This window comes from Pseudomyrmex gracilis, unplaced genomic scaffold, assembly GCF_002006095.1.
Source record: "Pseudomyrmex gracilis isolate BER0280 unplaced genomic scaffold, ASM200609v1 scaffold_42, whole genome shotgun sequence".
NCBI classification, from domain to species: domain Eukaryota; kingdom Metazoa; phylum Arthropoda; class Insecta; order Hymenoptera; family Formicidae; genus Pseudomyrmex; species Pseudomyrmex gracilis.
The window spans coordinates 207,873-221,864 of NW_018020626.1; the positions used below are offsets into that span (position 1 = coordinate 207,873).

At 39.8% G+C, this 13,992-nt stretch overlaps 2 protein-coding genes across 8 annotated transcripts in view; both read left to right on the plus strand.

Annotated features, from left to right (window-relative positions):
• Positions 1–25: 25 nt before the first annotated feature.
• LOC109853070 (thyroid adenoma-associated protein homolog) lies at positions 26–5,466 on the plus strand. Of its 2 annotated transcripts, none has more exons than XM_020424811.1 (14): positions 26–290; positions 456–596; positions 670–1,404; positions 1,494–1,600; positions 1,663–1,972; positions 2,048–2,293; positions 2,374–2,736; positions 2,823–3,104; positions 3,176–3,370; positions 3,523–3,713; positions 3,797–4,352; positions 4,489–4,642; positions 4,732–4,991; positions 5,076–5,466. In XM_020424811.1, the coding sequence occupies exons 1-14, from the start codon at positions 72–74 to the stop codon at positions 5,379–5,381; spliced, it is 4,065 nt and encodes a 1,354-aa protein (XP_020280400.1). In that variant the 5' UTR covers positions 26–71; the 3' UTR covers positions 5,382–5,466. The 2 variants fall into 2 exon arrangements, with proteins under 2 accessions (XP_020280400.1, XP_020280401.1); XM_020424812.1 differs by having other exon boundaries at positions 104–290; positions 461–596.
• Positions 5,467–6,214: 748 nt separating this feature from the next.
• The window catches only part of LOC109853060 (uncharacterized protein CG43867), a 55,384-nt gene continuing 47,606 nt past the window's right edge, over positions 6,215–13,992 (plus strand). For 4 of the 6 annotated variants that reach the window (XM_020424779.1, XM_020424781.1, XM_020424780.1 and 1 more), the window contains exon 1: positions 12,115–12,441. In XM_020424779.1, the coding sequence (XP_020280368.1) occupies positions 12,211–12,441 (231 nt within the window). In that variant the 5' untranslated portion in view covers positions 12,115–12,210. Of the gene's footprint in view, positions 6,541–10,919; positions 10,986–11,111; positions 12,442–13,992 lie in introns of those variants that run through there. The other 2 variants (XM_020424776.1, XM_020424777.1) reach the window with 2 other exon arrangements.

The following is a 13,992-nucleotide window of genomic DNA, read 5'->3' on the forward strand; positions in this document are numbered from 1 at the left end:
TATCAATTTTTGACAGATCTAGTGTTGCTATTTGCTTGTTTAAATTTAAGTTTTTTTTAAATATCTAAAATATGCTGGAAAGCACCCATAATATCATGGTTTTAAATAAAATGCAAGAATTTGGAAATATGAACGAGATAGAACTGTACAAACTGTTAAAGGACTTAAGAATTTTGAAGCAGCATGGCAAGATAGACAACGATGAGAACATCTCACAGCAAAGTGTCAAATGGCGAAATACTTTGGAGTACGATGTTTTGGAAACATGTGTTAGGCATCATAGCAAAGAGGTATGTATTTTTTAATATAAAGTTTTTTTGCAAAACTTTATATTATAAAACTATTTTATTATTCTCGAAGTAATTTATATTTTATACACAATATTTGCTTTAATAATTTATAAAATATTAACGTTGTATAAAGAAAAGGCAAAAGGTTTTTTACATTGTTTACAGTGTAGATTGGAGACATTGGCATTGTTAGTAGAATCGAAGAAAAGCACAATGTATTTTACACGCAAAGAACTTGAGATGATTTTGCTGTTTTTAAAACATAATTTGTGTGAGAAAATGGAATATATACCCTTTATTAAGAAGGTAATAATAATATACAAACCATTCTTCCTCTTTTTCTAGAAAAGTTATATAAATTATTCAATAATATTTATAGGCTTTAAAGCGGCTGAAAGATAGCCTGGCTGTTTTGCAGAGACAATTAACACAAGAAGAAAAACTGAGAAATCATTACAAAGAACATGTTATTTTAGATGATACACATGCTTTGACTTTATCTTGTCAACAAGCTGAACAAATTAAACAGAATATAAAAGATTATACTACATTTTATATAAATCTGCGTGACATTTGTGTAAACAATTTGTATCCGGATGCGACATACAATCGCAGACGTTTCAGCTTACAAATCCTTTTGCTCATGCAACATCTTCTTTGTGATGAATTCAAAGACATTAAATGGAAAAAGAAACAAGCCGAAACAATATTTCAGTGTTTGCTACTGGATACGTATGAACCTAACAAAGAAATGGCATATCAAATATTAAAATCTGTAAATAATTTTGGTAATGTGGATGTGGTAGAAACAGAAGTCAGATATAACTTTAAGGAAAACAATAAGGATATTTGTTTATCAGAGTGTAAAAATCTAACGTTCTTAGACTTGGGTTTGGAGTCTCAAGTTCGATTGATTATCAAAACTGCACTTGCATTAGGCAACAGCATAAGACCTATAGATAGCGTAACAGCTGCGTATATGTTAAAAATATCTAAGTTGTCTCCTGTTATAAAAAATGTTTTGCAAAAGTATAGTAAAGAATGTAGTATAGAGGATAATATTAAGGATGCAGTAACACTGCAACTGGTGTCGCTGCTATATGAAAGATTGCAAGTATGCATATATATAAAAATATAATATCTATTTGAATTAAGAATATACACGTATTTATTCCAAGTACAAATTATTATTCTTATTTGTAGATAGCATTAAGTTTAGCAAAACAGAACATAGGAATGGCAATTGTTAAGTGTTCCTTATACGGGTACTTATTCTGCATGAGGAGTTTGCTTTCTGACTGTGACTTGAGGTAAGATGCGCCGCTTTATTAATTATTCGATTAACAATTAATTCATGTAATTCATATTTCAGTGAAGCAGCAATGGATAAATCGTGGCAAAATATTGTGGCTAATATTATATCGTTGTGCTTCGAGTTGAGCCACGTTGTTTCTGTAATAGTTAACAATTCTTCACCAGAAGGGCACTTGCCAATGGATTTGAAAACATTGAATTTTAACGACAATGTTTTGTTTTCCGAGAAAGAAATTTTAACGCCGCAAATGGTGCTACTTTGTTCTTGGCGTACTGTCAAAGAAGTCAGTCAGTTGTTTGGACTGCTAGCCACCGAGGCGTCGATACAAACTGACAATTCCGCAAACAGTCTGCTAACAGGGGAACAAGTGAGATTTACACATATATTATACATATATTTTTTATGATTATACAGAACTTGATACAAAGACATATGTTAATAGATTGAACGTATAATGAAGCATTTGGTGTCATTGTTGTGTGAAACGAAACATCGAGGTGCTTTCGAACAGGCATACGTTGGTTTTTATCAGTTATGCACACGACTATGGCGATTGACAAATACAACTTTGAATTCACTTCCCATGCATTGTTTGCACGATATTTTGCTAGGTATCACTGGATTAATGCCAGGATATTCGAAATTATGCGCGACGAGAAGAAGCGCGGGTGTTCCATTTATGATACAGGTATGAAAAAAAGTAAAAGATACAAATTATGTAAAAAAAAAAAAATTCAAGAAAGTAATATCAAATTTATCTTTAAACAGGCGGTATTGTCTTCGAAACCGAAAATTCATGATATTACAAAGATATCCGCGTTTCGCTCGGTTATGCAAATCTTACTGCAATTTACGAATCTCGAGAATACAAATAATTTGTTAGGAAAAATAAAGTGTATAATGTACAAAAACACAATATTTTCCAAGTACGAGTATTTATCGGAATCGGTAATGGAAAATAGAAACGAATATTATGCGGACGTCAAGCTTGATGTTACTGAAATAAAGACCCATTCAATGAATATTCTTAGAGCTTTATTCAGACATTCTCAACTTGGAGACGTGGTCAAGGATTACATCGCGGATGGTTTGATAGTGGCATTTAAAAATTATGATAATAAGACATGGGCAGTAAGTGCCACACATATATTTTGTTATATAAAAATATAACAGTTCATTATCACATAGAGAAAATAATTTCTAATCGGAATATATAGGAACGTAACGCGGCCACCTTATTGTTTAGTGCGCTTATAATTCGAGTTTTCGGCGTTCAGAGAACCAAAGATCACATCAACTTGACAACGGATAACAAAATGACGGAGAGAATTTTTTTTGAAAGATATCCCACTCTCTTGCCTTTCATCTTGAACGAATTGCGCAGTTTCGTATCAATCGATGATAGCATAATAAAATCGAACGTGCAAGCAATTTTGTTATTATTGTCACGATTGTATATTACGAATTACCATTTGAACGGAACGGATATCGCTTGGAAGGTATTTATAAACAATCCAGTCTTTCTGCTGTCTATTAAAAACAAACGACGTAATGACAAGTTTGTTTAAAGGTAGATGAATTTGTTAATTTGGTATCGACATGTGCCAAAAGCCCTGTGCAAAAAACGCGTGAACTAGCAGCTAGAGCATTGGTGCCGTTGTTAACGGAAAGCACAGCTCAGAACATTGTAAAGAAGTTATTTCTAAGTATCCTAGCGCAGGATACTCGGCTTTCGGCAAATCTAACACACGGCTATCTATTGCAGGTAAATAAAAAACACTCGAATCTTTTACTCAAACTTTAAAATAAAGATATAAATTACATATAACTGATTATATTGAGTACAACATAATTATAAATTTACATAAGAGTGAAATTTTTTATTTATAAAACTGATTCTTTTTTTAATATCCGTAGATATTAGAGATCTTGACAAGATTGCCGTCCGCTGGCGTTCAACTGTTAAAGTCTGACGTTACAAATTTCTTGAGCGCAGCTGATTGGATATTAAAAGGTTTGGAGAGAAAAAATAATAGATTTTCTTGTTTTCCATTAGCTACCGTATACATCGATATTCTCCATGAATTATACAATTTGAATAAAAACAAGTAAGATAATCAATAAATATTCAACAAATTGTTATATAAATTCCAGAATCTGTCTCTCTCTAATGTAATTTTCGTATTTTCAGAATTGAAAGTTGCAATATGGAGGATATACGATATATCCTGCAACAACACTTAATCGAAGAAGATGTATTAAGGCAAGGACCAGGAGAACAAATGTATAAAATATCTGCTCTCAGATTCATATTTTGCGTCGAAAAACATACAAATTTTTCACAAACAATGTGCAACGGGCAAAGCACGACGTTCAGCATATATTCGCGGCTTTTGATTGCACCAGATGCTGAGATACAAAGTATGGCGTGGAACACCATTTTTGAAATACTAAAAAAAGAATCTTGTCAGCAAAGAAAATTATTGTGCACTCACGCTATTCGCGTAGTTGCCGATTCTATCGAAGACATGTACAAATATAATCCTAAATTGCAAGATGCCATTTTCGATTTTTTATATAACTGTATAACGGATACAAATGTGTGTTGCATCACCGACAAACGTAAAGTTTGTAGTTTAATTCTGAAAAAGTTACATTCGCATGACGCAAGCGATATTTATTCTCAACGTGTTAATTATCTAAGATTGCTGGGAAGAAGTATGGCAACGCTAATCCACGAGTTAAAGGTTTCTTTTATATTTGTTAAATGTTTTCCCGACTGTTTCTAATTTTTAATTTTACATATGTACTGTGTATCTCTTTCTCTCCCCCCGAGAAATATAAACTCTGTCGATATACATATTTATATTTTTTTAATTTAAGGATGAAAATTTACGGATGGAACATGAAGAGGATATTTATAGAAAAGTCTGTGACAGCAATTGGATCGGTTCTATAAGTGAAGATATCAGATCCTCCGTTTTTAATGTGTTATACGATCTCTTTCCCAAGGACGACATTGATTCCGAACATTGCCGTACGTTTAAATCGCAAATACAATTTGAATTACAAACTGTCATTATTAATCAAATTACAGATTGGAAAGAAAAAATTATTTTTGTGTAGATACCACATTGGATTGGTGGACAGTGTTGTTACAATTATTGGTTGATGATAATGTGAACATTCGATGCGAAGCGTCCAAAGTGATTTGCAAAATCGAGCCATGCAACGAATTGGAGTGTATCGAGAGAACCTTGCTGATATTTTTTCAGAAGTTCAATCAAATGATTGCAAACAAACATCCCGGAATTGCGATAAGCGCTCTTTTCTGTTGGAGTGTTTCGTTATTTGGTGATGAGAATTATGAAATGGATGAAACGGATGTAAGCAAAACCATGTGCGAGATAAAAAACAAAAACAAATTATGTCATGTGTGTTAAACTTATAATTGAATTGTTTATTGCTAGGTATTCAACAAATGTAGAAACTACGATGTCTTTGAACCTGTGAGAATATCGGAACTATGTTTCGATTTGACAAAATCGATAACACAACGATATTCCATTGATACCACGCTACCATCGGACGCTGTGAGATGGATGAATTATCGTTTAGATACCGATTTCTCTGAAGTATCGTCTTTTAAAGACATAGTACGTTCTTTTAAGAATAACGTACCGATACTTGAAACGAACCTGGACAAAATTTTAGATCCGACGTATAAAGACAAATTATTGCAAGTTTTAGCATACGAAAAATACTTGTCGTTATAATGGTAAGTATACTTTTTTACCACACACACATGTAACAAAACTAATTGTAATATATAAATGTAATAAAATTTACGCATTTATTATGTTAAAACCTGTACAAAAGAAATTAAATATATTTACACACAAATTTAAAAAAAGCATTTAAAAAAATTAAATACTCTTTTCAATTATTAAAAATTATTATTAACTAAAAATAATTATTTTGTCTACCGCACAGTTTATGTATGTACAAATACCTCTACAATATTGAAAATCAATTGTTTTGCTATTCAGTAACTTTGTTTCCATACTTCGAGAATCGCAATATCGTTCTTCGATAAATTTCAAATTGCATCAATATGGAACGCGCAGCGTTGGTGTACACAACACGTTGCGCGGTCACGACGAATTGCAAGCTTTATGTTTTTTATGTTTGTTTCTATTTAAAAACGTGTTTTGCGTAAAAATTATCGAAAATATTATCAAAATTACTTATTATTATTGACGATTTGCACGGTAATCGCGCGGTGAGATATAAAGTTGTTGCACATCTCTCTTTTCATGTATACAAAAATGTCATCTATAATTAATATAATGTCGTTATTATTAAAACTTATATTTTTACACGCGAGGAGCGCGTATAGTAGCGTGTATATTTTTATAAAATAATATATATATTTATAATCAAGAGATGTGAGAGAGAGAGAGAGAGAGAAAGTGTCGGAGCGTGTTAAATTTAGAGGAAAAGCTTTCCGCGGCAACCGCGTGACGTCGCCACTGAACTCGGCTCGCAGCGGCGATAGCCGAGTTCGGCCGAACGAAGCCGACTCGCACGCGTATTTCGCGACGCGACGTGCTGCCGTACGATCATCCGTCGTGTACCCGTTCGCATGTTTTTTCAATTTTTTGCGCCCACGCGTCGTGACCGTTTGTTTTTTGCACATGTCGATGTTCATTGTTCACGTCTAACTGGTGACAGCGCGTCGGCGCGCCTCCCGCCGGTTGTGAAAGTCCCGAAAACCAAAAGGCGCATATACCCTTTCCGCGTACTACACAACACGGTGTACGGTGCCCGTGGGTGCTGCGGCTGGTGCTCGACAGAAGGAGGAGGCATGGAGTGTGTTCAGTGTGCTCGTTTCAAATTGTCACGGGCCGTTACCTCAGCCCCGCTCGTAACAAGGTGAGTGAGTACGGTTTTTTTTTTTTTTTTTTTTTTAATCGGGTCGCGAGTTCAAGGGTTCTTCTCGCGAAAGTCGAGACAAAAAAAGAGCGAGAAAGAGCGAGAACCCGTCAACGAGAGACAGTTACATATATACATACAGAGGGAAAGAGACAACTTCCTATGCCGCCTTCCTATTCTAACCCCACTCTCCCCTTGCTCGTCGTTCGGTACCTGACCTACTTGCGCGGCGAGCTGTCATCCTACGGTCGGTACTATTCCTGCCCGCCGACCCTTCGCCGGCGCCTCGCCGATGTCCATCTGCGCTCCGCGCGACTTCCCCTGCGCGAATCTTCTCGCGGAAAAAAGGACGGCAGATCGTCACCGCGCGCGGAGAGTTGCGTGAAGGGTGGACGGAGAGTGGGGACAACGAGAGAGGGCTGCACGCGGGGACGGTGAGAGAAATACGGCGGTATGTAACATATACATATTTATACATATATATATATATATATATATGTATATACATATACAGTGAGCATAAGAGCGGAGGCAACACGACGGCGACGACGAGAGAGGAGAACGAGTTTGAGAACTGGCACCGCCGGTCGGTCGGTCGATCGTCGTCGCACCAGGTGATTCCCAAAACGCGTTATTTTCCAAACAGTGGAATGTGTTAAACAGAGTGCCGCGATCGGAGTAACGGCGCCTCCTCGATCGCTTCTGTCTCTTTCTTCTCGTCCCGCTATTATGCTTTCTCTCTTTCTCTCTCTTTCTCTCGATTCCTCAATCGTCTCAGCTTGTCGTTGCTCTTATATCCTCTCCTTCCGTTTCTCTCTTTCTCTCCTCCCTCTCTCTCTCTCTCTCTCTTCTCACTCTTTCTCTCGTGTCTTCTCTCCCTCGAGAAAGGTCATCGGTCTCGAATTCATCTTTTGTCCGCGCCTCGCGCGTTTTCTTTCTCTTTCTCTCGTTCGCTTTTCGTCCCTCTTTCTCATGACAAACTTCTCGGGTTTCTTTTAACGAACGTCTACGCGAGAAATTTACGAGCGCTTCGCGGAATCGAACGCGTCGCGCCGCGCCGCCGCGCGTCGTATCGACGTCACGCCGTCGGTGCGTCGCGACGTCGGTTTTCGCACTGATTGCACACCGTGAATCTTGGCACGGACCGGACAAACGGTTTCGCAACAGCTGATGTCAGACGTCGGATTCGTTAATATCAAGAGTAGATCTGAGATCAAGATTCGTGGCGGCGCGATTTTTTTTTTTGTTTTGTTTAATAGTAAACACGCGAGATCTTAATTCGAGATCTGTTTCATCGTGTTTCGAAACCGCGATGTGAAATGTGTCTTTTGATCGATCTGTTGTTTTGTTGCAACGAAAAATGAAAACAATTTATTTGTGTTATAATATATTTTGGAAGATAAAGCGTGCATGCAAAAAGTATACTCGGATAAAAACCTTGTTAACTTTTGATAACACGTAAAAACGCAAACGCGATCAATAACAAACTAATCATAGTCAAGTACGAAAACGGAACTGGAGCGCGCTTGTATAATCGTTTGAACATTGATGCGCGTAATATTACGTTACGTAATATTATCTGATTATTATCGGAGACGTGTGTGTGTGTGTTTTGTTTTACTTCGTACGAGAAAAAAAAAGCGTGTCTCTCAATGAAACTTTCGGAGCGCGGAAACGTTTCGCACGCAACGATCCGATATCAATGAGGTTCAAACACGCGCGAACATACTCCATCAACACACTTCGGTGTGTAAAGATATCAATTTCACACATGTAAACGTATATCTCGATGTGTTACCCACCGATATCGGTCGCCGTGTAGAAGAAAAGGATGTGTGTGTTGAATAGAGGAGGGAGGGGGGGGGGTGTGCAAACGCGACCCCGAGCCGAAATTTGTCGCCGACACACAATCGGCGGCATCGGAACGCTCTCATTCGCGTGGGAATCCACGTCTCTCGCGCGTACATACGTTTCACGTGCCGCCGGTCTATTTGTTTTGCCGCGCCTGCAGCGGTAACCCGCCCTCCCGGGCAGCGTTATTTCGACAATAACGTCGCGCGATCACGCGACCGACCGGACAGAAGAACGGCGTAATTTATGCAAAACGCGAACACGGCGCTCCGACCGGCCGGCCGGCCGCGGCCCACGGCTACCCGCTTGCTTCGTGACTGCCGCTAGTTACGCAATGACAAAACAGCGTTCCAACAACGGCAATTGACTGTCGTTACAGTTGTTGCAGCAGGTACGAAGGAGGTGGATTTTTCCGATCGCTTTTGTCCGTCGCGTTTGGCTAGGTTGTTTTACCGCTCGTAATTATCATCGGGAATGAGTATGGAGATGAATGTAGAGATACGTAAATGTTATTTAAATTAATTAGATTATATTCAGGTAGATTGAATTTGTCGTATTAAGAATATCCCGTTAAATAATTTAAATCAGAAGTAATTAATGCGCATGCATCTCTAACGAGCAGGTAGTTTCGCTTTATTGCGGCGATTTATACCACGTTCTTGCATATTAACATCTTGTACGCTCGCCTCATAAATACTGTCTCTCTGATTAAATTCGATGTGTGTGTATGTGTGTGATTGAGGGAATACGCGTGAAATTGACACTGGTTTGTTTTTTTCGCGAGAGTCGTTCGCTATTTCGTGAGAGTTCGCGCGGATTTTTGAAAAAGCGGGTGAATACTTTCGCAATCCGTCGATGAAAGTCTTCCTCGTATACCTAATCTCGGACGAGGCTTTACTTCTTTACGGAGAGTATGCTAGAGCGAACCCTCGGTGATATAAAGGGTGCCTATCCGTAAGAACCTCTGAGATTGCAGAGAGGGCTTCCGTCGCGCCTCGTATAACGCGGAAATCGTTCGAAAGTTAATTTGAAATTTATTCATGGACACCGCGAGGGGATCGTCGAGCATCGCTTGCATACGCGAGGTATCGCGTCCCTCGTTTATATGGATACTTTGACCGATCTGACCTTTTTTTTTCTTGGGGGAAAATTTCGAATGTACGCTTTTATTATTCGTTGTGAGGTTTCAAACTTTCGGTATTATACTTATTTTTGTATAAATATATAATTTAAAACTAAAATTTTCTATCGCGTTTTGACGTGTCTTGACGTAGAAATGAAAATTAATTTTAAATTGCATAACAATATCGTTAACATGTGAAAACAAAGTTTTTAATCAATCGAAAACGTTTTCTGTTGTCTAACCGACGTTTCTGTTTATTCTCTTTCCGTTGTTTGTTTCCTACACGGAAAAAGCTTCGGTTTTAATTACAGCGTATCTCGCATTGGTTTGTTCTGATTTACAAATCCAGATGAAAATGTTCAAAACCGCATAAATGTAATTACATAAAGAGACCGTCCGACAAATTAACTACAAGCTCGTGAGAGAGGAGATTCAGTGACCTCGCGGCTGTTTAAAGCTAATTCACAGCGTGTCACATATATGTCACATGTCACGACACGCGAGTCACGGACTCACGTTGCACGTTGAGTGACAGATCATCGCAAGAGAGAAAAAAAAAAGTTAATATTTGTAATCGCTTTACGTTTTTCGTGGCAATCTAATTTTCTCTGAATAATCCCTCTGTATGTATATATATATATAACATCGGCAACAAACTTGCGACTCTTCTGTGTAATTACGCAATGGAGACTTTGCAATCGGGGGTCAGAGGAAGACTGTCCAAGTAAATTTGTACGAAATTTCATGTTCTAAATTCAGTGCAATTTATATCTACACGTAATTAAACAAGAAAACGTGTTTACTCTTTTTACATAAAAATTATTTCAAAATAAATATTGTTGATATTTTTATTTATTCATTTATTTATTTTTGTAATATTTATATATTTTTTTTTTTATATTAAATTCTCAATTTATGTGCTCGTCATTCGCTTCCTGCGGCAGCTCACAAAGGCTGGAATTTTTCACGAGCAGACTCGTCGTCCGTAGTAATTGCAGAACGTGCGGGACGAACTGGTGCGCTCATCCACTCCCTCCATCCGGTTTTTCATTTGGCTCCTTTTAACGTCGACCTTAAAATAAACTTTGCAGCCCTGCGTGCCATCTTTCCGCGTCGCACTTTTCTTGTCCTCCTGAGTTTCTGTCGGCGAAACGTCGGAAACGGCGACAGACGGGCTTTGGCGCCGTATCTTGACAGAATAAAATATTCGTAATAAGGAAAGACGCACCCTACGTGAGAAGACTCCCGCAATTTTTTCCCGCGTATTTCAAATTAAATCGTTAGTTATGCAAATCGTTACTGGCGTTAAATAAAAAGTAAGCTGTTAAACTGAACTTCGCGACGTATAAGCATAACTATAAAAAGCGTATCTCGTTGTAGCACGCAAGACGTACGTGAAATACTCGGGTCACACGAGTAGACACGATGGAGATCACGATATATCCCTAACAGCAATTCACATAAAAAATAGGTATTTCTATCGTTCGGCAAAACCGTTTTTACGATATCGTCGTCCCACCGTACTTTATCACCGCGGACTCCCGTATCCATATATCTGATATTTTTTAAAAAAAAGAAAACTTTTCTATCTTCGCAGGTCGCAGCGCAAGGCCCGTGTCGCGATCGACGATGACCGTACGAGCGTGTGAGGTAACAAGATGGCGAGGATGAGCAGACCCTGCTCCCCGAGCGTCGGTATCGAGTCGATCCCTCGCAGGAAGAAACCGATAATCCCAGAAGGGAAGGAGCACGAACGCGGACTGCCGGATGCACTGAGAATCCTTCGGCAGAAGGAGGCAGAAGCAGGCGGGCAGCAGCAGGAGGTGGAGGCGTCGTAATAAAAAGCAACTTGACAACGACGAATCAACGACGTGCGAATCAGGACGATGGACGAGATACGTGGCTCGTCGTCGGCTCGCCGCCTCTCTCAGATCCTCGATCCTATCACGCGGCTCGCCAGCGACTTCGGCTCCAACTCGGCGCCGTGCAGCCCGCGACTGGGCACTCGTGCGCACGATGCAACGAGCGCTGGGTCCGCTGCTGCTGGTCAGTCAGGCCCAACAGCTCCCGGTGGCGTTTCGTCGTCATCACGCGCAGGCCCGAGCGGCGCCTCGACGATCGGCGGATCCAGTTCCGGGCCCGACAGTCCACGATTGTGGCCGCGACAGTTTCGACAGGCTCCGACGCCACCGCCACGGCCTAGACACGCAACCGCCACCGCAGTCACTACCGCCACTACTTCCACTAGCACTTCCACCTTCGTTAACATCAATAACAATAATAACAACAACAATAACGCGAGTAGCGGCGCCGAGAGCGGTTCGGTGCCGCCAACGATAGTGCACACGAGAGACTCGCCTTACGTCAACGTGTCGAATCTGTTCTTCCACAAGGACAAGAGTTTCGCCGAGAGCGCCCGGAGTGCTGGCTACATCGAGCTCCGCGAAAAACCAAAATGTAGCCCGTACGACTTCACGTCCGAGTCGAGCGGTCATGTGGAATACGCGGACAAGAGAACATTTGTCGCGCCGGTTCAATCGGATCTGGCCTACGATGTCAGCAAGGATCCCGGCGGACCACTCTGCAGAGGAAGGACGAACTACGATCCAGGACCGTCCAGCGGCAGAGGCCACTTCGATAGAACATTCTCGTTCGACAGAACATTCTCCGGCAGACAACCGTCAGAACAACCGCGGATGTACGAAACGAGCAGATTGTACGTCGATCCGAGAACCGCCGGTGGCAATGTCGACCTGAAGAGAGAGAAGTTGGACATCAGGCCTGCGTACAGCACCTCCAAGAGCTTCGACGGCTACACCACGACAGTGGAGGAACTCAACTGGCAGGAGAGGTGTCTGGAGCTGCAATTGGAATTACACAGGAGCAGAAGTCAGGCGACCAGAGTGAGAGACATGCTTCGAGAAAAAGTAAGTTATGTTTTTTCTCTGAGAATTAATTTTTCATCTTTACAAAGCTTTAAATTATTCCACTTTCATTAAATGTCAATAATGTGACGGGAAGAATACGATAAAAAAAAAAAAAAAAATACATCGCGTTTGTTTGTTGATATTAGCCATTTGTGTCGAGAACTAATTGGAATGTAATTAACAAATTGTCCATATTTATACGCGGTGTGACAAACGCGAGTTGATTTAAGAGAGGAATAATTCTTATTCAGAATTTCGCCCGCGTGTACGCGTGACATACGTTAAACAAATTACGCAAAACGTAAGTACATGGTGCAGGGGACCGAAATATATATCACGTCATCCGAATTAGTATGCACGGCCACGCGCGCCGATTTAACGCCGTCACTTCAGATAAGGCACATAGACGCATCGCGTTGTTCGCCGCCGCCGGCTTGTTCTTGACGCTGCGAAATCTATGCCGATCGTTTGACGCGAAACGAGCTTCCGCGGACGTCATTGCACGGTCATTACTTTGAAGAAATATATTCCGCGCTATTTTGATCTCTCATTTTATTTTGTACGTAGAGCGTACCGCGACTCTCATGTAAAAATTATCTCAGGTAGTCTTGCAAAATTTATTTTTATTTCTTTAACTTTCTTTTTTTTAGAACAAATGAAAAACTTAAACATTTAAAGAGAAATATTATTTTAAAATAAAAAGAAAATTTAGTTAAAACAAAAAAAAACAGACTTTGTCTGATATACGTAGTTGTTTTTTGCATAGAACGACTAGACACAGCAATTAACCTTTGCTTACTATCGATATTGTCTTTTTCAGTCATAAAAAAAATTTTGTTTTCGCTTTCCGGTTCGATCTTCCGATGTTCAGGTTTGTTTGTTCGTTAGGTGAATATGCGGCTTAACGCAAACAAACTGCAGCGCGGAAAAGATATGTGCACGGTGTGGATCGCGAAATGGACGTGTATGAAACGCACGTTGACGAGGATTCAACGTCAGGCCGGAAATTATACGTCCACCTCGACGGACACGCCGTAATATCGCTGACAGTTTTTTTTTTTTTTTTATTTTTTTTATACGAACTTTTCCACAATATGTACCACACCACGCACTCCGTGCGCGTCTGTCGTTCGCCCGCCGCGTTGTAACGCTGGTCGTTTTTATTTCTCACCGCCAGCAAAAAAGGTCGGGAACTAAACGACGAATCGACAAACCGTATCGCGGAAACGCGCGTCTGTATCGCAGCACGCGGATAGAATGGATGATATTATCCTTTTCCGCGCACTTTTTCATCGTTGCGCACAAGAGATTTTTACGTAGAATAGATGAAGTTTGCAACTTTTTTTTTTTCAAGTTCGAATATAAATATGACATATCGAAAGAAACTAATCTATCTAATGCATTTGGCAAAAAAGTTTTCTTTCATTTTGATACGTATCTATATATTTTTATTAAATATTTTTGTAATAATATTTTAAAGAAGAAGAGTCATATTTAAAATAAATTGCAATTCCAGTGATGTCAGAATTGCAATGATCTTGTTTTGCGAAA

What these genes read in the sequence shown, in the direction of transcription:
- LOC109853070 (XM_020424811.1), top strand. Translation starts at nt 72, where the DNA reads ATGCTGGAAAGCACCCATAATATCATGGTTTTAAATAAAATGCAAGAA. An exon ending in TTAGGCATCATAGCAAAGAG is followed by an intron (nt 291 to 455) that starts GTATGTATTTTT and finishes CATTGTTTACAG; the next exon opens with TGTAGATTGGAGACATTGGC. An exon ending in ATATACCCTTTATTAAGAAG is followed by an intron (nt 597 to 669) that starts GTAATAATAATA and finishes TAATATTTATAG; the next exon opens with GCTTTAAAGCGGCTGAAAGA.